This window comes from Anoplopoma fimbria, chromosome 13 (genome assembly GCF_027596085.1).
Source record: "Anoplopoma fimbria isolate UVic2021 breed Golden Eagle Sablefish chromosome 13, Afim_UVic_2022, whole genome shotgun sequence".
NCBI lineage: Eukaryota > Metazoa > Chordata > Actinopteri > Perciformes > Anoplopomatidae > Anoplopoma > Anoplopoma fimbria.
The window spans coordinates 29,023,407-29,050,418 of record NC_072461.1 but is presented as its reverse complement, the minus strand read 5'-3'; the positions used below and the strand labels follow the sequence as shown (position 1 = coordinate 29,050,418).

At 39.2% G+C, this 27,012-nt stretch overlaps 2 protein-coding genes across 2 annotated transcripts; one reads left to right on the top strand and one right to left on the bottom strand.

Annotated features, from left to right (window-relative positions):
- The first annotated feature begins 564 nt into the window (after positions 1 to 564).
- Positions 565 to 9,473, top strand: LOC129101722 (putative uncharacterized protein BRD3OS). Its single transcript, XM_054611634.1, has 2 exons — positions 565 to 826; positions 8,759 to 9,473. Exon 2 carries the CDS (start codon positions 8,869 to 8,871, stop codon positions 9,184 to 9,186), a length of 318 nt encoding a protein of 105 aa, XP_054467609.1. The 5' UTR covers positions 565 to 826; positions 8,759 to 8,868; the 3' UTR covers positions 9,187 to 9,473.
- A 630-nt stretch (positions 9,474 to 10,103) lies between these two features.
- Positions 10,104 to 26,401, bottom strand: LOC129100913 (bromodomain-containing protein 3-like). The gene is given in 14 exon segments (XM_054610456.1): positions 10,104 to 13,575; positions 15,999 to 16,297; positions 16,424 to 16,656; positions 16,885 to 17,091; positions 17,200 to 17,328; positions 18,110 to 18,505; positions 18,733 to 18,773; positions 18,776 to 18,846; positions 18,848 to 18,899; positions 19,446 to 19,596; positions 19,681 to 19,818; positions 20,914 to 21,025; positions 23,089 to 23,432; positions 26,270 to 26,401. Coding segments are annotated over 13 exon segments (2,037 nt in total). The 5' UTR covers positions 23,178 to 23,432; positions 26,270 to 26,401; the 3' UTR covers positions 10,104 to 13,456.
- Between the last annotated feature and the right edge of the window lie 611 nt (positions 26,402 to 27,012).

Below are 27,012 nucleotides of genomic sequence, written 5' to 3'. Positions count from 1 at the left end.
CTCCTAACTTAACTCCCTATCTAGACTCCTAACTTAACTCCCTATCTAGACTCCTAACTTAACTCCCTATCTAGACTCCTAACTTAACTCCCTATCTAGACTCCTAACTTAAGACTCCTAACTTAAGACTCCTAACTTAAGACTCCTAACTTAACTCCCTATCTAGACTCCTAACTTAACTCCCTATCTAGACTCCTAACTTAACTCCCTATCTAGACTCCTAACTTAACTCCCTATCTAGACTCCTAACTTAAGACTCCTAACTTAAGACTCCTAACTTAAGACTCCTAACTTAAGACTCCTAACTTAAGACTCCTAACTTAACTCCCTATCTAGACTCCTATCTGAGTTTACTGGTTACACCTTAAACTATATAAAACGTGCACTTCTAGACTGAGTGGTTGTAGTAATTATACTGCAGTAAAGTATCTGAATACTTCTTTCATGTACTTTATTTTAGTAGTATTTGATCTACTTAATAATAACCTCATAGGAACCTTAGTTCCCGGGCTGGGTTCCTACCCGGACCCTGTTTGAGGACACACCGTTGCTATTGGCTGCAGCTTCAGCTCTGCTATGGCGGCTAACGATGCTAACGATGCTAACATCAACCAGACCGCCAGAGATGACGTCAGGATCACACGGAGCAGTTTATGTTATGACGTATTGACCTCTGCTGTGGTGACGTCATCACGTCTGTAAACGTCAGTGTTTATCTCAGGAGCTAACAGAAGCTAACTGAGCTAGCAACGGATTAGCTGTTAGCTTCTCCCAACAGCAGACGAACCGCGGAGCTACGGAAGCCGAGAGGGACTGTGAGCAAACAGTGGGTAAACATCTATAACTGATGTTCTAATGTTCTATTAAACATATATAACTGATGTTCTAATGTTCTATTAAACATATATAACTGATGTTCTAATGTTCTATTAAACATCTATAACTGATGTTCTAATGTTCTATTAAACATATATATCTAATGTTCTATTAAACATCTATAACTGATGTTCTAATGTTCTATTAAATGTTCTATTAAACATCTATAACTGATGTTCTAATGTTCTATTAAACATATATAACTGATGTTCTAATGTTCTATTAAACATATATAACTGATGTTCTAATGTTCTATTAAACATATATAACTAATGTTCTATTAAACATATATATCTAATGTTCTAATGTTCTACTAAACAAATAATATTATAACTGATGTTCTAATGTTCTATTAAACATCTATAACTGATGTTCTAATGTTCTATTAAACATATATAACTGATGTTCTAATGTTCTATTAAACATATATAACTGATGTTCTAATGTTCTATTAAACATATATAACTGATGTTCTAATATAAACTGATGTTCTAATGTTCTATTAAACATATATAACTGATGTTCTAATGTTCTATTAAACATATATATCTAATGTTCTATTAAACATATATAACTGATGTTCTATTAAACATCTATAACTGATGTTCTAATGTTCTATTAAACATATATATCTAATGTTCTAATGTTCTATTAAACATATAACTGATGTTCTATTAAACATCTATAACTGATGTTCTAATGTTCTATTAAACATATATAACTGATGTTCTAATGTTCTATTAAACATATATAACTGATGTTCTAATGTTCTATTAAACATATATAACTGATGTTCTAATGTTCTACTAAACATCTATAACTGATGTTCTAATGTTCTATTAAACATCTATAACTGATGTTCTATTAAACATCTGTAACTGATGTTCTAATGTTCTATTAAACATCTATAACTGATGTTCTAATGTTCTATTAAACATATATAACTGATGTTCTAATGTTCTACTAAACATCTATATCTAATGTTCTATTAAACATCTATAACTGATGTTCTAATGTTCTATTAAACATATATATCTGATGTTCTATTAAACATCTATAACTGATGTTCTAATGTTCTATTAAACATCTATAACTGATGTTCTAATGTTCTATTAAACATATATAGCTGATGTTCTAATGTTCTATTAAACATATATATCTGATGTTCTATTAAACATCTATAACTGATGTTCTAATGTTCTATTAAACATCTATAACTGATGTTCTAATGTTCTATTAAACATATATATCTAATGTTCTATTAAACATATATAACTGATGTTCTAATGTTCTATTAAACATATATAACTGATGTTCTAATGTTCTATTAAACATATATAACTGATGTTCTAATGTTCTATTAAACATATATAGCTGATGTTCTAATGTTCTATTAAACATATATAACTGATGTTCTAATGTTCTATTAAACATATATATCTAATGTTCTATTAAACATCTATAACTGATGTTCTAATGTTCTATTAAACATATATAACTGATGTTCTAATGTTCTATTAAACATATATAACTGATGCTCTATTAAACATCTATAACTGATGTTCTAATGTTCTATTAAACATATATATCTAATGTTCTATTAAACATCTATAACTGATGTTCTAATGTTCTATTAAACATCTATAACTGATGTTCTAATGTTCTATTAAACATATATATCTAATGTTCTATTAAACATATATAACTGATGTTCTACTAAACATATATAACTGATGTTCTACTAAACATATATAACTGATGTTCTAATGTTCTATTAAACATATATATCTAATGTTCTACTAAACATATATATCTAATGTTCTATTAAACATATATAACTGATGTTCTACTAAACATATAACTGATGTTCTAATGTTCTATATATATATATCTAATGTTCTATTAAACATATATAACTAATGTTCTACTAAACATATATATCTAATGTTCTACTAAACATATATAACTAATGTTCTAATGTTCTACTAAACATATATATCTAATGTTCTATTAAACATATATAACTAATGTTCTACTAAACATATATAACTAATGTTCTACTAAACATATATATCTAATGTTCTATTAAACATCTATATCTAATGTTCTACTAAACATCTATATCTAATGTTCTACTAAACATATATATCTAATGTTCTACTAAACATATATATCTAATGTTCTACTAAACATATATATCTAATGTTCTATTAAACATATATAACTGATGTTCTAATGTTCTACTAAACATATATAACTGATGTTCTACTAAACATATATAACTGATGTTCTACTAAACATATATAACTGATGTTCTAATGTTCTACTAAACATCTATAACTGATGTTCTAATGTTCTACTAAACATATATAACTGATGTTCTAATGTTCTACTAAACATCCATAACTGATGTTCTACTAAACATATATATCTAATGTTCTATTAAACATATATAACTAATGTTCTACTAAACATATATATCTAATGTTCTATTAAACATCTATATCTAATGTTCTACTAAACATCTATATCTAATGTTCTACTAAACATATATATCTAATGTTCTACTAAACATATATATCTAATGTTCTACTAAACATATATATCTAATGTTCTATTAAACATCTATAACTAATGTTCTACTAAACATATATATCTAATGTTCTACTAAACATATATAACTAATGTTCTACTAAACATCTATATCTAATGTTCTACTAAACATATATCTAATGTTCTACTAAACATATATATCTAATGTTCTACTAAACATATATATCTAATGTTCTACTAAACATATATAACTAATGTTCTAAACATATATACTAATGTTCTATATATATATCTAATGTTCTACTAAACATATATATCTAATGTTCTACTAAACATCTATATCTAATGTTCTACTAAACATATATATCTAATGTTCTACTAAACATATATATCTAATGTTCTACTAAACATATATATCTAATGTTCTATTAAACATATAACTAATGTTCTACTAAACATATATATCTAATGTTCTACTAAACATATATATCTAATGTTCTACTAAACATATATAACTAATGTTCTACTAAACATATATATCTAATGTTCTATTAGACATATATATCTAATGTTCTACTAAACATCTATATCTAATGTTCTACTAAACATATATAACTGATGTTCTAATGTTCTATTAAACATCCATAACTGATGTTCTACTAAACATATATAACTAATGTTATAATGTTCTATTAAACATATATAACTAATGTTCTATTAAACATATATAACTGTTCTACTAAACATATATAACTAATGTTCTATTAAACATCCATAACTGATGTTCTACTAAACATATATAACTAATGTTATAATGTTCTATTAAACATATATAACTAATGTTCTACTAAACATATATATCTAATGTTCTATTAAACATCTATAACTAATGTTCTACTAAACATATATATCTAATGTTCTATTAAACATCTATAACTAATGTTCTACTAAACATATAACTGATGTTCTAATGTTCTACTAAACATCTATATCTAATGTTCTACTAAACATATATAACTGATGTTCTAATGTTCTATTAAACATCCATAACTGATGTTCTACTAAACATATATAACTAATGTTATAATGTTCTATTAAACATATATAACTAATGTTCTATTAAACATATATAACTGATGTTCTAATGTTCTATTAAACATATATAACTAATGTTCTACTAAACATATATAACTAATGTTCTATTAAACATATATAACTGATGTTCTACTAAACATATATAACTGATGTTCTAATGTTCTACTAAACATATATAACTGATGTTCTACTAAACATATATATCTAATGTTCTATTAAACATATATAACTGATGTTCTACTAAACATATATAACTGATGTTCTATTAAACATCTATAACTGATGTTCTAATGTTCTACTAAACATATATAACTGATGTTCTAATGTTCTACTAAACATCCATAACTGATGTTCTACTAAACATATATATCTAATGTTCTACTAAACATATATATCTAATGTTCTATTAAACATATATATCTAATGTTCTACTAAACATATATATCTAATGTTCTATTAAACATATATATCTAATGTTCTACTAAACATATATATCTAATGTTCTATTAAACATATATAACTAATGTTCTACTAAACATATATATCTAATGTTCTACTAAACATATATATCTAATGTTCTATTAAACATCTATAACTAATGTTCTACTAAACATATATAACTGATGTTCTAATGTTCTATTAAACATCTATAACTGATGTTCTAATGTTCTATTAAACATATATAACTGATGTTCTAATGTTCTACTAAACATCTATATCTAATGTTCTATTAAACATCTATAACTGATGTTCTAATGTTCTATTAAACATATATATCTGATGTTCTATTAAACATCTATAACTGATGTTCTAATGTTCTATTAAACATCTATAACTGATGTTCTAATGTTCTATTAAACATATATAGCTGATGTTCTAATGTTCTATTAAACATATATAACTGATGTTCTAATGTTCTATTAAACATATATATCTAATGTTCTATTAAACATATATAACTGATGTTCTAATGTTCTATTAAACATATATAACTGATGTTTTAATGTTCTATTAAACATATATAACTGATGTTCTAATGTTCTATTAAACATATATAGCTGATGTTCTAATGTTCTATTAAACATATATAACTGATGTTCTAATGTTCTATTAAACATATATATCTAATGTTCTATTAAACATCTATAACTGATGTTCTAATGTTCTATTAAACATATATAACTGATGCTCTATTAAACATCTATAACTGATGTTCTAATGTTCTATTAAACATATATATCTAATGTTCTATTAAACATCTATAACTGATGTTCTAATGTTCTATTAAACATCTATAACTGATGTTCTAATGTTCTATTAAACATATATATCTAATGTTCTATTAAACATATATAACTGATGTTCTACTAAACATATATAACTGATGTTCTACTAAACATATATAACTGATGTTCTAATGTTCTATTAAACATATATATCTAATGTTCTACTAAACATATATATCTAATGTTCTATTAAACATATATAACTGATGTTCTACTAAACATATAACTGATGTTCTAATGTTCTATATATATATATCTAATGTTCTATTAAACATATATAACTAATGTTCTACTAAACATATATATCTAATGTTCTACTAAACATATATAACTAATGTTCTAATGTTCTACTAAACATATATATCTAATGTTCTATTAAACATATATAACTAATGTTCTACTAAACATATATATCTAATGTTCTATTAAACATCTATATCTAATGTTCTACTAAACATCTATATCTAATGTTCTACTAAACATATATATCTAATGTTCTACTAAACATATATATCTAATGTTCTACTAAACATATATATCTAATGTTCTATTAAACATATATAACTGATGTTCTAATGTTCTACTAAACATATATAACTGATGTTCTACTAAACATATATAACTGATGTTCTACTAAACATATATAACTGATGTTCTAATGTTCTACTAAACATCTATAACTGATGTTCTAATGTTCTACTAAACATATATAACTGATGTTCTAATGTTCTACTAAACATCCATAACTGATGTTCTACTAAACATATATATCTAATGTTCTATTAAACATATATAACTAATGTTCTACTAAACATATATATCTAATGTTCTATTAAACATCTATATCTAATGTTCTACTAAACATCTATATCTAATGTTCTACTAAACATATATATCTAATGTTCTACTAAACATATATATCTAATGTTCTACTAAACATATATATCTAATGTTCTACTAAACATATATATCTAATGTTCTATTAAACATCTATAACTAATGTTCTACTAAACATATATATCTAATGTTCTACTAAACATATATAACTAATGTTCTACTAAACATATATATCTAATGTTCTATTAAACATCTATATCTAATGTTCTACTAAACATCTATATCTAATGTTCTACTAAACATATATATCTAATGTTCTACTAAACATATATATCTAATGTTCTACTAAACATATATATCTAATGTTCTATTAAACATCTATAACTAATGTTCTACTAAACATATATATCTAATGTTCTACTAAACATATATATCTAATGTTCTACTAAACATATATAACTAATGTTCTACTAAACATATATATCTAATGTTCTATTAGACATATATATCTAATGTTCTACTAAACATCTATATCTAATGTTCTACTAAACATATATAACTGATGTTCTAATGTTCTATTAAACATCCATAACTGATGTTCTACTAAACATATATAACTAATGTTATAATGTTCTATTAAACATATATAACTAATGTTCTATTAAACATATATAACTGTTCTACTAAACATATATAACTAATGTTCTATTAAACATCCATAACTGATGTTCTACTAAACATATATAACTAATGTTATAATGTTCTATTAAACATATATAACTAATGTTCTACTAAACATATATATCTAATGTTCTATTAAACATCTATAACTAATGTTCTACTAAACATATATAACTAATGTTCTATTAAACATCCATATCTAATGTTCTACTAAACATATAACTGATGTTCTAATGTTCTACTAAACATCTATATCTAATGTTCTACTAAACATATATAACTGATGTTCTAATGTTCTATTAAACATCCATAACTGATGTTCTACTAAACATATATAACTAATGTTATAATGTTCTATTAAACATATATAACTAATGTTCTATTAAACATATATAACTGATGTTCTAATGTTCTATTAAACATATATAACTAATGTTCTACTAAACATATATAACTAATGTTCTATACTAAACATATATAACTGATGTTCTACTAAACATATATAAACTACTAAACATATATATATCTAATGTTCTACTAAACATATATAACTGATGTTCTACTAAACATATATAACTGATGTTCTATTAAACATCTATAACTGATGTTCTAATGTTCTACTAAACATATATAACTGATGTTCTAATGTTCTACTAAACATCCATAACTGATGTTCTACTAAACATATATAGTTCTACTAATGTTCTACTAAACATATATATCTAATGTTCTATTAAACATATATATCTAATGTTCTACTAAACATATATATCTAATGTTCTATTAAACATATATATCTAATGTTCTACTAAACATATATAAACTATTAAACATATATAACTAATGTTCTACTAAACATATATATCTAATGTTCTACTAAACATATATATCTAATGTTCTATTAAACATCTATAACTAATGTTCTACTAAACATATATATCTAATGTTCTATTAAACATCCATATCTAATGTTCTATTAAACATATATATCTAATGTTCTATTAAACATCCATATCTAATGTTCTACTAAACATATATAACTGATGTTCTACTAAACATCTATATCTGATGTTCTACTAAACATCTATAACTAATGTTCTACTAAACATATATAACTAATGTTCTATTAAACATCCATATCTAATGTTCTATTAAACATATATATCTAATGTTCTATTAAACATATATATCTAATGTTCTATTAAACATATATATCTAATGTTCTATTAAACATCTATATCTAATGTTCTACTAAACATCTATATCTAATGTTCTACTAAACATCTATATCTAATGTTCTATTAAACATCTATAAGAGGATGTTCTATTAAACACGGTTAAAGGTAAATACAGGAGTCACGTGTCATGTAAGCCACGAACACAAACGTGGATCAGCAGACATCAGAACAGACCTGGTTCTCTTCTTTCAGGTTCTGCTGAAGGATCAGAGGAGCAGTTGGACTCTTCATACTGAGATGGACCTGGACCCAAGCCGGGCAGGTCTTCTTCTGACCGTATCCGTCACAATGCTGGTTTCAACATGTCGGACTGTGATCCAGCTGCTGTAGAGGAGCCTCCTGGTCCTGGTTCTCCTGGTCCTGGTTCTCCTGGTCCTGGCCGCCCCCCCCTGGCAGAGAAGGCCCTGTCGGAGGCCTTTGCCCGGCTCAGGTACCGGGACACGTCCCTGCTGGTCTGGCAGCAGCAGCAGCAGGACATGCAGGCCGCCCCCCCCTCCACCTACCTGAGCCGCAGCCAGTCCACCTGGTACAGCAGCTTTGGGAACCAGGCCGTGCTGGTCCGGGACAAGAAGGGTCTGGAGGACGGGGAGGGGCGGTCTAGGATCTGCAGCGTCATGTAGACCGGAACCAGGGACCTGAACAGACTGGTGTGATATTTATAACATGTATACATTAAACATCAACAGGGTTTAGTGGTTCTGGTCTCAGAGGAAGTGGACCCTGAAGAAGAAACACAGAGAGCCGCTGTGCATTGTGGGAAATGTTGGAGCTGTAAAGAGAAGTGTTAGTTTGACTCCAGGTCCTGGACTACAAAGAGACTTATCTGGTTTGACTAAGAACCAGATCCTCTAAACGTCCTGTTGGATCATCTTCATATGGAGGCGACAGAACTATAACTACAGGTGTGTGTTCTGTGAATAAATATAAAAACATCATTCCAAGGTTTCCTTCAATAACTGATCATCATCACATCAAACATTAAAGATAAAAAACATCCATTCTGTGAGTGAAACATTAGGAACATCTGATATGAATGTGAACTGATTCAGTGTGAATGTGATCTATGGTGCTGTTAGATTGCTGCTGGACGGCCCGTTAATACAGGAAACTGTATTATATTCCAACAAGTATGGAGTGAAGCAGAATAAATGTGTCTATAATATATATATAATAATAATAGAGAATAAATGTATCTATAATTCATTTCTGACTTTAATCTCTGATAATATAGATGAATAAGATTCTATTATATTAATACTCATTTAATTATATTCAGATCTATTTATGAATCAATAACTTTACATGAATATAACTAATATAACTTTACATTAATGTAACTTTACTTTCATATAACTTTACATTAATGAAACTCTAGAAACCTGTTTTATTGTGAAACTCTCTGTAGTTTGATTCATGTGTTTACAGATTGTATTATATCAAACGTGCTAAATGGGGTCAATGTGCTTCCAGAGAAGTTCCACAGGTGAGAGGGTGCGCTTGTTTTCATCACCCTACTGTGAATGAAGCAGAGTCAACGTTTCAGTTTATGTGTTTATTTATGAAAACAAAGGAACTCAGAAAATAAGGATCCCATATCAGTAATTACATCAAATAATTCACTTGTTGGTTGTCGTCGGTTCGTCCCGTCTGTCTGTGGGTTCTCCTCCACCGGGTGGAGCTCCACCTGCTCCACCTGAACCCCAGACAGCTACTATACAGCTACTATACAGCGCTCAAACATACGGAGAAAGAACGTCGGCCGGAGTGCATGCAGATACAGAAAATCACTTTTTTCCTTTTTCTTATTAAAATACAAAAATTAACTATTAGCATCAAAGCTGGACCATCAACTAAAAACAAACAGAGGAGGGTTACTGTGGCAACGAGCTGTCTCACTGTCCGCCTGTCTGTCTGTCACACCGGGAGGAAGTGTGTGTGTGTGTGTGTGTGTGTGTGTGTGTGTGTGTGTGTGTGTGTGTGTGTGTGTGTGTGTGTGTGTGTGTGTGTGTGTGTCATTACTTATTGATCAGGTATTAGTCGGTCAAATGTTTGTTTTTAGTTTCTCAACATGCCTCTTCAGTCCGACAACAGAAAGCACAAATGACATCCCATAATAAAAACAACCAAACCATCTCCATGACAACTGACCCCCCGATGAACACCATGACATGTGGTTGAAAGCTTGCTAAAAACAAGTTTATGAGATGAAACAGGAAATCAGAAGTGACAGGATCAATAATCAGACGATCAGAAATCAATATGTTAAACACCAATCAGAAGCCTTTAGTTCAGAGAGGTTCGACCAATCACAGAGGAGGAAACATCAGTCATGGCTGCTCAGTCGTCTGTAAGCAGGTCAAAGGTCAGCTGACAGACAGACGGCTGTGTGTTCGAGAGCAGAAGTCACATGATTTAATCTGATTGGTTCGACCTGATTGATCGATTGATCTGATCAGAAGTGAAACCCAGTGGTTAGAAAAGAAAAACAAACTGCCTGTGAGGTCACATGATAAACCGTCCAATCAGAGCAGAGCCTGGTTGAGTTGGGTCTCGTTTCAGGACCCTCAGCTCAGGGTCAAAGGTCAACCTGACGTCTACAGAGCGCTGGTCCAAACGTAAGGAAGCATCCGACACTGAAACGAACCAATCAGGTGAACACCAGGTCGTGATGTCATCACAACACGACACGCAGCAGCCAATCAGATCAGACCGTTTCACAGAATATCAATTAAAGCTTGAAATAAAACAATTACTTCATAAAATGATTTTAAATCATTTTCGTCAGAAAAAGGAAACAAATGATTTGATTTCTGCCTCCTCACATATTAGGTTTTTATTTAAAAAAGTAAACCATCATAAAACTAACAGATAAAAATATAAACTGATGGACTTATTGAGACAGTTTGGAATTATTTCTTTTTTTTCTACTAATTTAGTTGAAGTTTGTTAATCAGCTAAAATAAAACCTTTAAAACAATGGAGACATAAAAGTGAGGACTCTTCCTTACATCTGGTTCAGGCTGGACTCTGTGTGGGGGGGTACAGTATGAGTGGGGGGGGGTACAGCGGTACAAAGACGTCTTTATATAGAGAACCTTAGAAGACAAGTTCAGCACACAACCTGAAAATCAAAGACAGAAAAATCATAAAGGACATGTAGTGTTAAAAAAAGAAGTTTGTCTTTCTGCTGACAGAGCCGGCGCCGGCGCTGGTGGTGGTGTGGTGGTGGTGGGGGGGGCTGAGCCTGAAAACCCCCCACACACACACACACACACACACACACACACACACACACACTGTTGAGACGGTCGGTTGTGGGTTTGGTGGCAGGACCAGCAGTCTGGTCTCAGAGGGATTTTACTTGTTTGGAACTTTTTCTGTTTCTAGAAATCATTCATCAGACTTTTACTTTGAAAATCTGACAGAGATTTTCATTTTAATAAAAAACATGAACTCCTGAAAAAAACTTGAAACTTGATGCAGCGAGAAAAAAAAAAAAAATCATCGGCCACCTTTTATTGTCAGAGATGAAGTTGTGGTTGAGACCATTAAAGACCTGAATCTGAATCCTGATCAATAACATAATTGATTCTATATTTATACGACTTTGATCTCAACGTGTTCAGACGTCCATCATCTTCTACAGATGTGAGTCCTGATGTTGATCTTTGAGAAACGGTCCATGAGACCAGACCACTAGAGCACCATCTTCATATTACAGACAGTAGGTGGTGTTTAAAGGGACAGTACACACGTCTCTGGTTTCTTTCTACTGAACTACAGGAGGAGGCGTGAGCTCCCGCTGCTCCTCCAGGAGGAGGCGTGAGCTCCCGCTGCTCCTCCAGGAGGAGGCGTGAGCTCCCGCTGCTCCTCCAGGAGGAGGCGTGAGCTCCCGCTGCTCCTCCAGGAGGAGGCGTGAGCTCCCGCTGCTCCTCCAGGAGGACGCCGTTAACGTCAACGCTCTCACGCCTCCTCCCGCACTGACGCTTCTCTCTGCAGCAAGTTTCACACCGTTGACTGGTGGAGTTTAACTGAACGCCAACAGGTGATGTTTGAACATTATTGATCAGAAGTGGATCGGTTCTGATGTCGATCAGTTTCACTGGCTGAAGAACGAATGGAGGACTCTGATTGGCTCCCGTGTGTCTCATGATGCTCCAAACTTTGACTCACAGGTGTTTTCACCTTGAAGACCAAAGTTTAAAGAACTCTTTGCAGGAATCTCAACTTCCAATCGATCAGAAACCTTGTTAGGTTGTTGTAAACCCACTGAGATCTCCTTCCTCCTCCTCCTCTCCCATGATGCTCTATAGATGCTTCTGGAATGTTATCAGAGGTCAGGGGTCGCAGCCAGCTGTCCAAGAAGAAGAAGAAAGCTGTTCGGAGAAGATCAGTACGACTCCACGACAGACAGACAGACTGCCCGTCTCTCCATCGCATGTCTCTCCTCCTCCTCCTCCTCCTCTCACTGGGAAAGTGTTGCTCCCTTCTTCTTCTCTTCTATCTGTCGGCATTCTTTCAGGAAGAAAAAAAAAAAAAAAAAAAACGACACTAGGAGCTAAAAAAACGGTCAGCCTATTTACATACAGTCTCCAAGTCTGGGCGTGTGTGTGTGTGTGTGGTTTGTATAGATGTGTGTGTGTGTGTGTGTGTTGTAAGAAGTTCAGAGTGTGTATCTCTGTCTTTTGTTTGTGTGTTTTCAGGATGGAAGTTTACATGGATGTGTGTGTTAGCGTGTATCTGTGTTAACTGAATAGATTGAGTTCTGTGTGTGTGTGTGTGTGTGTGTGTGTGTAGAGTGGATAAACCTCTGTGTGTGTGATCAGTGTGTGTGTTCAGTGTGTGTGTGTGTGTGTGTGTGTGTGTGTGTGTGTGTGTGTGTGTGTGTTTTCAGTCTGTGTCGGAGGAAGAGGAGGTTCCTGTTGAGGAGCTGTCATCAGAGGAGGAAGAGGAACTGCCAGTCAAGCGACTAGCCCCGCCTCCCGACGCCCCGCCTCCGGCTGCTTTCTCTGTAGAGGGAGACAGGTGGTCAGTTAAACAGGACACCAGAGTCAGGAGTCACTGATATTCAGCAACAGAGATCATGTTCACATTGACCTGCTACATACGAAGAGTCCTGAGGCAGAGGACGACCCGCCTAGGACAGACAGGAGGACGGACCCGCCTAGGACAGACAGGAGGACGACCCGCCTAGGACAGACAGGAGGACGACCCGCCTAGGACAGACAGGAGGACGGACCCGCCTAGGACAGACAGGAGGACGACCCGCCTAGGACAGACAGGAGGACGACCCGCCTAGGACAGAGGAGGACGTACCCGCCTAGGACAGACAGGAGGACGGACCCGCCTAGGACAGAGGAGGACGTACCCGCGTAGGGACAGAGGAGGACGTACCCGCCTAGGACAGAGGAGGACGTACCCGCGTAGGACAGAGGAGGACGACCCGCGTAGGACAGAGGAGGACGTAGGACCCGCCTAGGGACAGACAGGACCCGCCTAGGACAGAGGAGGACGTACCCGCGTAGGACAGAGGACAGACAGGAGGACGTACCCGCCTAGGACAGAGGAGGACGTACCCGCCTAGGACAGAGAGGAGGACGTACCCGCCTAGGACAGAGGAGGACGTACCCGCCTAGGACAGAGGAGGACGTACCCGCCTAGGACAGAGGAGGACGTACCCGCCTAGGACAGAGGAGGACACCCGCCTAGGACAGAGGAGGACGTACCCTAGGACAGTAGGACAGAGGAGGACGTACCCGCCTAGGACAGAGGAGGACGTACCCGCCTAGGACAGAGGAGGACGTACCCGCCTAGGACAGAGGAGGACGTACCCGCCTAGGACAGAGGAGGACGTACCCGCCTAGGACAGAGGAGGACGACCCGCCTAGGACAGAGGAGGACGTACCCGCCTAGGACAGAGGAGGACGTACCCGCCTAGGACAGACAGGAGGACGTACCCGCCTAGGACAGAGGAGGACGTACCCGCCTAGGACAGAGGAGGACGTACCCGCCTAGGACAGAGGAGGACGTACCCGCCTAGGACAGAGGAGGACGTACCCGCCTAGGACAGAGGAGGACGTACCCGCCTAGGACAGAGGAGGACGTACCCCCGCCTAGGACAGAGGAGGACGTACCCGCCTAGGACAGAGGAGGACGTACCCGCCTAGGACAGAGGAGGACGTACCCGCCTAGGACAGAGGAGGACGACCCGCCTAGGACAGAGGAGGACGTACCCGCGTAGGGACAGGAGGACGTACCCGCCTAGGACAGAGGAGGACGTACCCGCCTAGGACAGAGGAGGACGTACCCGCCTAGGACAGAGGAGGACGAGGACCCGCCTAGGACAGACAGGAGGACGTACCCGCCTAGGACAGAGGAGGACGTACCCGCCTAGGACAGAGGAGGACGGACCCGCCTAGGACAGACAGGAGGACGTACCCGCCTAGGACAGACAGGAGGACGTACCCGCCTAGGAGGGACAGACAGGAGGACGTACCCGCCTAGGACAGAGGAGGACAGGACAGGAGGACGGACCCGCCTAGGACAGACAGGAGGACGTACCCGCCTAGGACAGGAGGAGGACGACCCGCCTAGGACAGAGGAGGACGTACCCGCGTAGGACAGAGGAGGACGTACCCGCCTAGGACAGACAGGAGGGACGACCCGCCTAGGACAGAGGAGGACGTACCCGCCTAGGACAGAGGAGGAGGACGTACCCGCGTAGGACAGAGGAGGACGTACCCGCCTAGGACAGACCGGACGTACCCGCCTAGGACAGACAGGAGGACGTACCCGCCTAGGACAGAGGAGGACGTACCCGCCTAGGACAGAGGAGGACGTACCCGCGTAGGACAGACAGGAGGACGTACCCGCCTAGGACAGAGGAGGACGTACCCGCCTAGGACAGAGGAGGACGTACCCGCGTAGGACAGAGGAGGACGTACCCGCCTAGGACAGACCGGACGTCCCGCGTAGGACAGACAGGAGGACGTACCCGCCTAGGACAGAGGAGGACGTACCCGCCTAGGACAGAGGAGGACGTACCCGCGTAGGACAGACAGGAGGACGTACCCGCCTAGGACAGAGGAGGACGTACCCGCCTAGGACAGAGGAGGACGTACCCGCGTAGGACAGAGGACATATCCAAGCAGCGCCAAGTCGTGTCCAAGTGTAACTCAGGCTCTATGTGAGCGTCACAGAGGTCAGAGGTCACATGTTGACACCAGAGTGCGACCAGATGAGACCAAGCCTCAACATACAATTACAATAATAACTCAAATTTGGACTAGTTCTTCAAATATATTTCCCAGAAGCACTGGTTACACAAAGGATTTGAACGCCTTCCAGCAGCCTTTGTGTCCTAGCTCTGTAGCTAACTTCACCGACGGTACGATATTTAAACTTTAGCAGTATATTAGTACTCGGTACTTACGCAGTAGCTTCCTCTGCTTCTTCTGAAGACAGGATTTCACGTAGCGCTCCAGCTCTCGAAGCGTGGAGGGTTTGAGGGTCTCGAAGTCGATCTCGATCTCGTCGGGGTTGGAGTCCCTCAGCGACGGCTCTCTGGACTGGATGATGTGGACGACGCGGCCCAGCTTCTCCCCCGGCAGCCGGTTTATATCCAGACTCAGCTGGCGCTTCTCGTCGTAGGACATCGGCAGAGATGACTCCTCGCCGTCGTCTCCGTTAGCTGAGCCACCGCCCGACGCCTTACTGCCTTTCTTAGGTTGCCTAGGAAACACGCAGAGAGTCACTCTGATTGGTCAAGATCCAAATTCAGATTCAGTCCCAACTGCGAATAATGAAAATGTTGTTTTCACAGGTTCATTCCAGTATAACTCATTTATTTAATGGTACCTCGTGGCGGTCACCGTGCTGTTGGCTTTCCTTGCTGGCGCTTTCTTCTGATTGGCTGGTTTTGGCTGCTGAGCAGCAGCTTTGGGCTTCTTCTCCTCTTCCATCTTGCCCTTGTTCCCTTTGTCTTTGTCCTTATCTTTCTTCTTCTCCTTGTCTTTCTTCTCTTTCTTCTTCTTTGGCTTGCTGACTGGAGCCTGGGACAGGACGGCCAGCTGCTCGTGCACCGCCTTCAACTGGTGGAATACACTAACTGTCAATACCTTTCACTTCTTAGCAATACTTAGAAACGCCTTCAACTGGTGCATTATTACAGAAATGGATCTAAAATCACATATTAATATGAACGATTGGTATAATTATATCAAAAATGAACAATTTAACAAAATTAAATCAACAGAATTTCATAAATTCACAAAATCTACAATGATATTAAAAAAGAAGAAAACCAGGATGTTCTTGACCTGTGATTGGTCGGCAGCACCAACCTGCTCCTGTAGCTCAGCCAATCGCGTGGCTCGCTCCTCCTCTGAGTCGGACGATTCGTCTGAGGAGGAGTTGTTGCTGCTGTCAGAGGAGGCGGTGCTTTTACTGACCAATGGTGTAGTAGACGGGACCGATGCCTCCAGGCCCTCATCGGGGATCTTAGCGAAACGCATCTCAAACACGTCCTGACGAGAGAGAGAGAGAGAGAGAGAGAGAGAGAGAGAGATCGACATTAAGAGACTACAGCAACCAACGAGGCGAAAGTTCTGGAGGGTTCTGGAGGTTGTACATACCTGCAGCTTGCGGGCCATGGCCACCACCTCGTGGTCTGGAGGGTTGTACTTGTAACAGTTGGAGAACATTAACCTGACGTCGGTGGCAAAACTTTGAGGATCGCTGTACTCTGCTTTATCCATCTTTTTCTGTTGGGGGGGAGAAATGAGAAGACGTGAATCAAAGGTTTAACGGTGGAGTCCGTGGTACAAAGCAGATTCTTTGGTAATAAATATGGAGTCCACCACAGTGTTAAACGTGAATCATGGTTTCTTCAACTTAGAGGAACTCTGTGGAGGTTTTCTTTGTAGGACTTTCCTGCCGTTGGTTTCACGAACGGTCAGGACGGACCATCTGACACAGAACTGGTTCAGCTTTCGATGGTCCTGACCATAAACTTTTAACTCGGAGGCTTCAGAGTCTGACCGTTAAAATCGAATCTCTTAGCGAGTTAAGCAACAGTGAATTTAAAGTCTCTTGTTTTGGATCTGCCTCTTCTCAGGATCAGATATAACAGCTAAACCTCATGACTGATAGATCTGAACCTGGTGTGTTGTGAGGTCTTAGAATTATTGATGGGCCCATATAGCCAATTCTGTAAAGGTCAAATTTACACGGATGCGCTTCACGTTTCATTTTCAGCTAATTTGACGGTAACAAACCATTGTCTACAGCCACACACTGTTCTCCATAGATTTAACAACTTCATTTCTAAAAAGCTTTTTCAGAATCAGACCATCAGAATCCCCTTCAGGCTGTTTGATAGTCACAGCGACCGGCAGGAGGAGGTCACATTATATGATGCACACACCTTTACGTTCACGTTTAAATTGTAATATAATTTTCTAGCAATAAGTTAGAAAAATGTTTTCGTATGATGTAAAGTTTTGTTCTTAGAGAGAAGGAACATTATGATGATGTGAGCGTTACCCGGACGGTGCTGAGGTCCATGGGGTGTTTGATGATGTCATGGTAGTCGTGCAGCTCCAGGGCCTCGGCGTCCACCGGCTTGTAGAAGGGCCAGGCGTAGGCGGCGTGTTTCTTGGAGAGCATCTCCTTCAGGATGGCGTCGCAGTGTTTCATCTGCTCGCCCAGCTTTCCGCCCTTACTTCTCCCGGCTCCTCCTACAACGCCTCCCACTTCTCCCCCTGGCACCTCCTCAACCGTCTCCCTGCGGGTCTTGGCGGGTCGGGCGGCGGCCTCGCGGCGGTTCAAGCCCAGTTTGGGCGGTTTGGTGTCCTGAGCGGACGGAGAGTCGGCTCGACCGGCAGAGATGGCTGACGTGGTCGGAGTGGTGGTGTCGGCTTTCCTCTTGACACCTTTCTTCTGTTGGAGAGGCAGACAGGTATGAAGACAGGCAGGGAGACAGACAGGTGTAGCCATTTAGAAAGGAACAAGTTAAGAGCTACAGACAGGGAGAAAGAGACATAGGTACACAGGTAGACAGAAACAGGTAGGTACAACAAGAGAGACAGGTAGACAGACAGAAAAGGACAGTGTCTTCTTTTATATTTTGGGTCATGTGATGCTGTCTCAAACAACAAAACTGTTACCTTGACGACGGGCTGTGCAGACGGCATCATGGTTGCCGGGGCTGCGGGGCAGAGACAGGGGGCGTGGTCTGGACAGGTGTGGGCGTGGTTGAGATGACAGGTGTCTGGGAGGGGGGGGGAGGGGTAGGAAGGGGGAGGGGAGGCTGAAGACTCCGCCTGCTGACTCACTGAGAGAGAGACAGAGAGAAAGTACTGTTGGTACTGGAATGAAGTACTACACAGTAAATACATGGATAGAACCTCTTATGATCACATTCCTCTACCTGAACTTTGATATGAACCCATGACGATACCACAGCTGTTTAAGAGTCAAACTTACATTAAATGTAAATATTAATAACCAATGGGTTAGAACTGAATATTAGGTCGGTTTGCTAAAGCAACTCTTTAAATAATCAGAAAAACTTCCAATCAAATGCACAGAAGTCATTTACTACTCGTAGATTCACTGCCCTCTACTGTATACAGCTGATGTACTGTAGTTTACACCTGTAGTAGCAGCACTAGTACTCCAGTACACACCTGTAGCAGCAGCACTAGTACTCCAGTACACACCTGTAGCAGCAGCACTAGTACTCCAGTACACACCTGTAGCAGCAGCACTAGTACTCAGTACACACCTGTAGTAGCAGCACTAGTACTCAGTACACACCTGTAGTAGCAGCACTAGTACTCAGTACACACCTGTAGCAGCACTAGTACTCAGTACACACCTGTAGTACCTGGAGTAGCCGGCCCCTTGCCCTTGGTCTTGCCTTTGGGAGCTGGAGGCAGCAGAGCGACTTCCTCTTGAGGCATCTGAGAGACTTTCTGCAGGAAGATCTTCTCCAGAGCCTGAGCCATGAGGACGATGTCATCGGTGGGCTGGAACACAAAGAGGTGGAGGTTCACTAAGGGGTCTAAAACAGTATAAAGGGAGTATAAAGTACACAGTGTACTACCGTGTACCTTGTTGTAGATGTAACAGTTGGTGAACATGGTGTTGAAGTCCTGCATGGCCTCACTGGCGCTCCAGTAATAATTGTTTTCCAGACGTTTCTTGATGGTTCCCATGTCCATCGGGTTCTTGATCACTTTGTGGTAGTCCTGGTAACATGGACATGGTTAGCTTAGCATAGCATAGCTTAGCAGGGTACAGCCAGGTTCTCCAGGTTAAATGTAAGACTTTATAATACTTGAAACCATTCAGCATGAAAGATTTAACGGGAAGAACGTATCAAATGAAATAATTAACCACATACTTATATTTAATAAAATATTTATTCATAAGACGTTGATAATAAATACATTGTCTGTTCTCTAATAACATTAAAAGAAAAAGATGCGGTCCTCTGAAATCCTGTTGGAGGTTCCAACGTTACTGATTTAAATACCCACATTAAGTTTTTTGTAGTCGTACATAGTAATATATATTATGTTATTGGTTTATAATTAGTATCATGAATGTGTTTGTCACGTTAATGTTGCAGCTGGTAAAAGGAGCTTATTAAAAGTATCTACAAGTCTTATTTTACATAATGCTGGGTAGCTTGTGAACTAATAAAGCCTTATTTATATATGATATCAATAATATTTATTGATTATGTTTTTTACTGTCAAAAGCAATTGGTAAAGTAAATAAAGCTGTCAGATAAATGTAGAGCAGTAAAAGTATAATATTTACCTCTGAGGTGTAGTGGTGGTATGAAAGTTAAGTACTAGTGCCTTTAACTTGTACTTATGTACATGTACTCGGTTACTTCCAACACTGTTGGCTGAGTAGAGAAGGTCAGCTGTTCTAGACTCAGAGCAAACGTTCTCCTGTGTTTCTCTTTAGCTTAAGCTAACAAAGACATGAACTCAGTAATCACATGTTAATGTTGGTTAAGAAAATAAAAGACCACGCCACTAACTGACGTTAGCTTGGTAGCCCGCACACACTCCACCGTTAAGAGTGTGAAGTAATCCAGTGACGTGAACAGAAGGAGGAACATCAGGTCTAAGTGGAACGTTACAAACAAACTGTGACTTATGACCTTTATTTTTCTATTCATACTTTAAAGTTTTATTTTGAAAATATAACTGAACGCTTGTGTAATTCGACCCCGTTAGCATAACGACAGCTAGCCTGGCTCTGTGCCAAGTGAAGCTGACTGATCAATGATCTGATTGGTTTAGAGTGGACATGAAGGCGGGACTTACTGCGAGGCAGAGTTTGATGGCGTCGACCGGCTGGTAGAACGGCCAGGCGAACTGATGCTTCCACAGCGTCTTCACCACCACGTTCTGCATGTACTGCAGCTGGTTGGTCTTTCTGAAGGACACAAACACACAGAAGACCACTTCCTGTTCAGCTGAGACACAACGACACGGCTCCTCTGATTGGCTGACAGATGGCAGACAGAGTGGAGGCTAAAGGAGGAACGGGTTATAAAACTAACAGATCGGATCAGCACAAAAGAAAAAAGGAGCCAATAGAACTTTAGGATCTCTGATCAGGGTTTTCTGCCGTTGATATTAATTGTTGATCATTGATGATCCATATTGTCAGATACAGATCCCTTTGTTGTTTGATTATAGCAGCTGGTCTACAAGGATCCAGAATATCTCCTTCTCACCGTCCCAAAAATAATTTCAACGCTCTGAAGTCAGTAAAACATCAAAAATACTAAATGTTATACTTTTACTTTGTTATAGTAATTTAAAAGAGTTTTTTTCATTAAAACTATTTTTTAATTATAATATATAAAGGAGATTGTATATTTATTGATTAAAACAGATCGAGTCATTATTAGTTTTAATGATGTGTTATAATCTTAGAGCTAGTGTTAGGAAGTTAAACATCATAATTAGTATCTAATATCTATTTTATATTAATGTGAAAACATCTTCAAACTACTGGATTTATTCTAGTTTATCACCAACACTACATTTTACAGATTACATTGAACACATCATGATAACGTTATAATTTACCTTCATCCAATACTCATTTTCACTGAACAGAGCCTGAACGCATCATAATGTAACTGAACTGAACCTCCGTCCGTTAGCGGTGCTGCTAACGTTACTAGCTCTCCTCCTGTTAGCAGTGCTGCTATCGTTACTAGCTCTCCTCCTGTTAGCGGTGCTGCTATCGTTACTAGCTCTCCTCCCGTTAGCCGTGCTGCTATCGTTACTAGCTCTCCTCCTGTTAGCGGTGCTGCTGTCGTTACTAGCTCTCCTCCTGTTAGAGGTGCTGCTATCGTTACTAGCTCTCCTCCTGTTAGCGGTGCTGCTGTCGTTACTAGCTCTCCTCCTGTTAGCTGTGCTGCTAACGTTACTAGCTCTCCTCCTGTTAGAGGTGCTGCTATCGTTACTAGCTCTCCTCCTGTTAGCGGTGCTGCTGTAGTTACTAGCTCTCCTCCTGTTAGCTGTGCTGCTGTCGTTACTAGCTCTCCTCCTGTTAGCCGTGCTGCTGTCGTTACTAGCTCTCCTCCTGTTAGCCGTGCTGCTATCGTTACTAGCTCTCCTCCTGTTAGCGGTGCTGCTAACGTTACTAGCTCTCCTCTTGTTAGCGGTGCTGCTAACGTTACTAGCTCTCCTCTTGTTAGCGGTGCTGCTGACGTTACTAGCTCTCCTCTTGTTAGCGGTGCTGCTGACGTTACTAGCTCTCCTCTTGTTAGCGGTGCTGCTGACGTTACTAGCTCTCCTCCTGTTAGCTGTGCTGCTGTCGTTACTAGCTCTCCTCCTGTTAGCCGTGCTGCTGTCGTTACTAGCTCTCCTCCTGTTAGCCGTGCTGCTATCGTTACTAGCTCTCCTCCTGTTAGCGGTGCTGCTAATGTTACTAGCTCTCCTCTTGTTAGCGGTGCTGCTATCGTTACTAGCTCTCCTCCTGTTAGCGGTGCTGCTAACGTTACTAGCTCTCCTCCTGTTAGCCGTGCTGCTGTCGTTACTAGCTCTCCTCCTGTTAGCCGTGCTGCTGTCGTTACTAGCTCTCCTCCTGTTAGCCGTGCTGCTATCGTTACTAGCTCTCCTCCTGTTAGCGGTGCTGCTAACGTTACTAGCTCTCCTCCTGTTAGCGGTGCTGCTAACGTTACTAGCTCTCCTCTTGTTAGCGGTGCTGCTAACGTTACTAGCTCTCCTCCGGTTAGCGGTGCTGCTGACGTTACTAGCTCTCCTCCTGTTAGCGGTGCTGCTAACGTTACTAGCGCTCCTCCTGTTAGCCATTATTGTTGCAGCTATTGAAAGTTGGACTAAAACTCCACTTTGACATATTTTGGTTTGACATTTTTCCAACATTCTGACATAATGTCCAACTCTTTCCTGCTGTTTTCGTTAAATAAAAGACATTATGTCCTCTGAGACGGATCCAAAACATCTGAAGTCGTGTCCTACCTTCCAGGTTTGGTGGCGTTGGTGACCTCCGGGGGGGTCGGGTTGGTGACGGTGGGGGCTGGGGGCGCAGCCTCAGGGGCGTCCGACATGGTGGACGACGGTGACGCAGCAATGCACTGTGGGACGGCAGTGTCCGACCTAAAGGTAAAAAAACTACTCCCTCTGTGGTCTGAGGGTGTGTGTGTGTGTGTGTGTGTGTGTGTGTGTGTGTGTGTGTGTGTGTGTGTGTGTGTGTGTGTGGGCACACAGGTGTGTGTTAGCGTGTGTTCAGTTCAGGTGTTGTTGGTGGTGTCGATTCTTCAGCTCGATGTTTCCTCCGAGGAGACAAACTCCCATCGCACAACCTGAGAGACAGAGACAGAGAGGCTGTTATCCGTCTGTCCTGCTGGAGACGTTCAGACGGACAGGAAGTTAACCTCTGAACTAAAGTTCAAACCATTTACAATTAAACAGACAATCAAACAGCTGCTTAACTGATTAATTGTTTGATTCTGGTGGCTGGTTTTCGAGAGAAAACGGAAGGTGTTTAACCCCGAGATCCACATTCAGTGTTTCTAATAATCTCCTGCAGAATATTCACTTAAAGCAGATCCTCGTTCTCGGTTTGCTGGAAGGGAATGCAGCGTTTTACGTTGAGTGAGGTTTAAAAAAAACTAATGTTTGAAGTTGATTTATTCATAAATCTATTTGTCTCGGATTAAACAAACCAGTCATAACATAGATTTAATGAAAACTCGACTTAAAAGTGAACTGAACTGATCCAGACTCATTTCATTTAGTAACAAGCACAAATGATTAGTGTGAATAAAATCAATTAGCACCTGAAGTTATCAGAGACACAAGCTAAGCTAACGTTAGCATCAGACGTCTGGTCTCTCAGAATAAAAACAAACTGAATCCATCCAGTTTCTCCAGCGGAGACAGATTTAGTATCAAATTCAATAGAATCATGTTTGTAATTGCATTTAGAACTCAGGACTTTCTCAGAATCTTCTGTAAACTCCACTGATCCATTTCACCGTTTCTCTCTTCTAACTGGCTCCAGACTTCATGTTTACTAAATCATTAACGGTGGAAAGTAACCAAGTACTCAACTTAAGTATAATTATGAGGTATTCCTACTTTTGTTTTTCCATTTTCTGTTACTTTCTACTTCTCCTCCACTACATCTCAGAGGGAAACATTGTACTTTTACTCCATTAAGATGAATACAAAAAACCATAACAAAACCATCATCATAGACTGAATTACCAGCCGCAACACTGAAGTGATGAACACATTAATGCATCAATTATTATAATACTATATATATATATATATATATATACATATATACATATATATATATATTCTACATAATTAGTACTTTTACTTTTGGTACTTAGAGTATAACGTGATGCTATTACTTCAACTTAAGTACGATTTAGACTTGTACTGCAGTAGAGTACTTGTACACAGTGGGTCAGTACTTGTACACAGTAGAGTACTTGTACTGCAGTAGAGTACTTGTACACAGTAGAGTACTTGTACACAGTGGAGTACTTGTACACAGTGGAGTACTTGTACTTGTACACAGTAGTACCTGTACACAGTACTTGTACACAGTGGAGTACTTGTACACAGTAGTACCTGTACACAGTACTTGTACACAGTAGTACCTGTACTCAGTAGTACTTGTACACAGTACTTGTACACAGTACTTGTACTCAGTAGTACTTGTACTCAGTAGTACTTGTACACAGTAGTACTTGTACACAGTAGTACTTGTACACAGTAGTACTTGTACACAGTAGAGTACTTGTACACAGTAGTACCTGTACACAGTAGTACTTGTACACAGTGGAGTACTTGTACACAGTGGAGTACTTGTACACAGTAGTACCTGTACACAGTACTTGTACACAGTGGAGTACCTGTACACAGTAGTACCTGTACACAGTACCTGTACACAGTAGTACTTGTACACAGTACTTGTACTCAGTAGTACTTGTACACAGTACTTGTACTCAGTAGTACTTGTACACAGTAGTACTTGTACACAGTAGTACTTGTACACAGTAGAGTACTTGTACACAGTAGAGTACTTGTACACAGTAGAGTACTTGTACACAGTAGTACTTGTACACAGTAGAGTACTTGTACACAGTAGAGTACTTGTACTTGTACACAGTAGAGTACTTGTACACAGTAGAGTACTTGTACACAGTAGAGTACTTGTACTTGTACACAGTAGTACTTGTACACAGTAGAGTACTTGTACACAGTAGAGTACTTGTACACAGTAGTACTTGTACACAGTAGAGTACTTGTACACAGTAGAGTACTTGTACTTGTACACAGTAGAGTACTTGTACACAGTAGTACTTGTACACAGTAGAGTACTTGTACACAGTAGAGTACTTGTACACAGTAGAGTACTTGTACTTGTACACAGTAGTACCTGCAGACTAACACCTGGCCCTCAGCCCGCCGGTCACACCTCCTCACAGCAGCGGCTCACAGTCGTGATGTCCGGGCTGCTGCGAGGAGCTAACGAGGAGCTAACAGAGGAGCTAACGGGGAGCTAACGGCTAACAGAGGAGCTAACGGCTAACAGAGGAGCTAACGGCTAACAGAGGAGGACACGTGGACGCTCGCTAATGCTCCACCTGCACAGGTGAGTGTTTGTCTAACAGCATCCGGCTACCTGCTGTAAGAGATGGCGGGCTGGACGAGAGCTAGCTGGCTAAGCTAACCGAGCTAGCTGGCTAAGCTAACAGAGCTAGCTGGCTAAGCTAACAGAGCTAGCTGCCGTTAATCGGTGTAGTGGCGGGTGCGCGTGACGGGGGGACACGTGCACGTGTGCTCGTGTAACGGCGGCCAGCGGGAGAGCGCGCTCACGGAGCTCTGCAGGCTAACGGGCTAGCGTTAGCCTGCTAGCCCGTTAGCCTGTTAGCCTGCTAGCCCGTTAGCCTATTAGCCTGCTAACCCGTTAGCCGTTAGCCTGCTAGCCCATTAGCCTGTTAGCCGTTAGCCTGTTAGCTTGTTAGCCGCTAACCCGTTAGCTTGTTAGCCCGTTAGCCGTTAGCTTGTTAGCCGCTAACCCGTTAGCTTGTTAGCCTGTTAGCTGAGCTTTGTCTCAAGGCGCCAGCGCCGCGCCGGGCTCGGACACACGCCCCGGCGGCCCGCTGCGCCCCCGTACCGTCTCGCCGCTGTGCTCTTCGGGTCGGTGCTCCGGCGTCCAGCGGGCTCCGGGAAGGTTTCTGCGGGATTTATATTTAGCGAAGTAGCATAATAGATGAGTTATCAGCTGTCTCCCGTCTGCGCAGGCGCAGTGGCGAGCAGCGTCGTGGATGTTGTTGTGATCGGATTGGCCGGCCGGGTGACTGCGGCGCTCTGATTGGCTGCGGGGCGTTCGCAGGGCCGTGAATGGAGGCCGGGGGATGTGAAGCGCTCTGATTGGTCGATGCGTTGGGTGAAGGGCGTTGATTGGTTGAGGCGATGACTGGGCGGCCGTGATTGGCTGGCGAGAGATGCCTGGTTCAGAATGGCGACTTCACTGGAACTACGCCTCCCAGCATGCAAAGCGGTAGCAGAAACGCTGACGGAGGCCCGCTGCAGAATCAATAACTGACCTTTATATATATATATATATATATATATATATATATATATATATATATATATATTTATTTATATTTATATATATATAAATATATATCAGTTATATATATATATATATATTTATATATATATAAAGGTCATATTTATATATATTATATATATATATATATATATATATATATATATATATATATATATATATATATATATATATATAAATATATATATTATATATATATATATATATATATATATATATAATAAATATATATATATAACTGACCTTTATTATATATATATATATATATAAAGGTCAGTTAT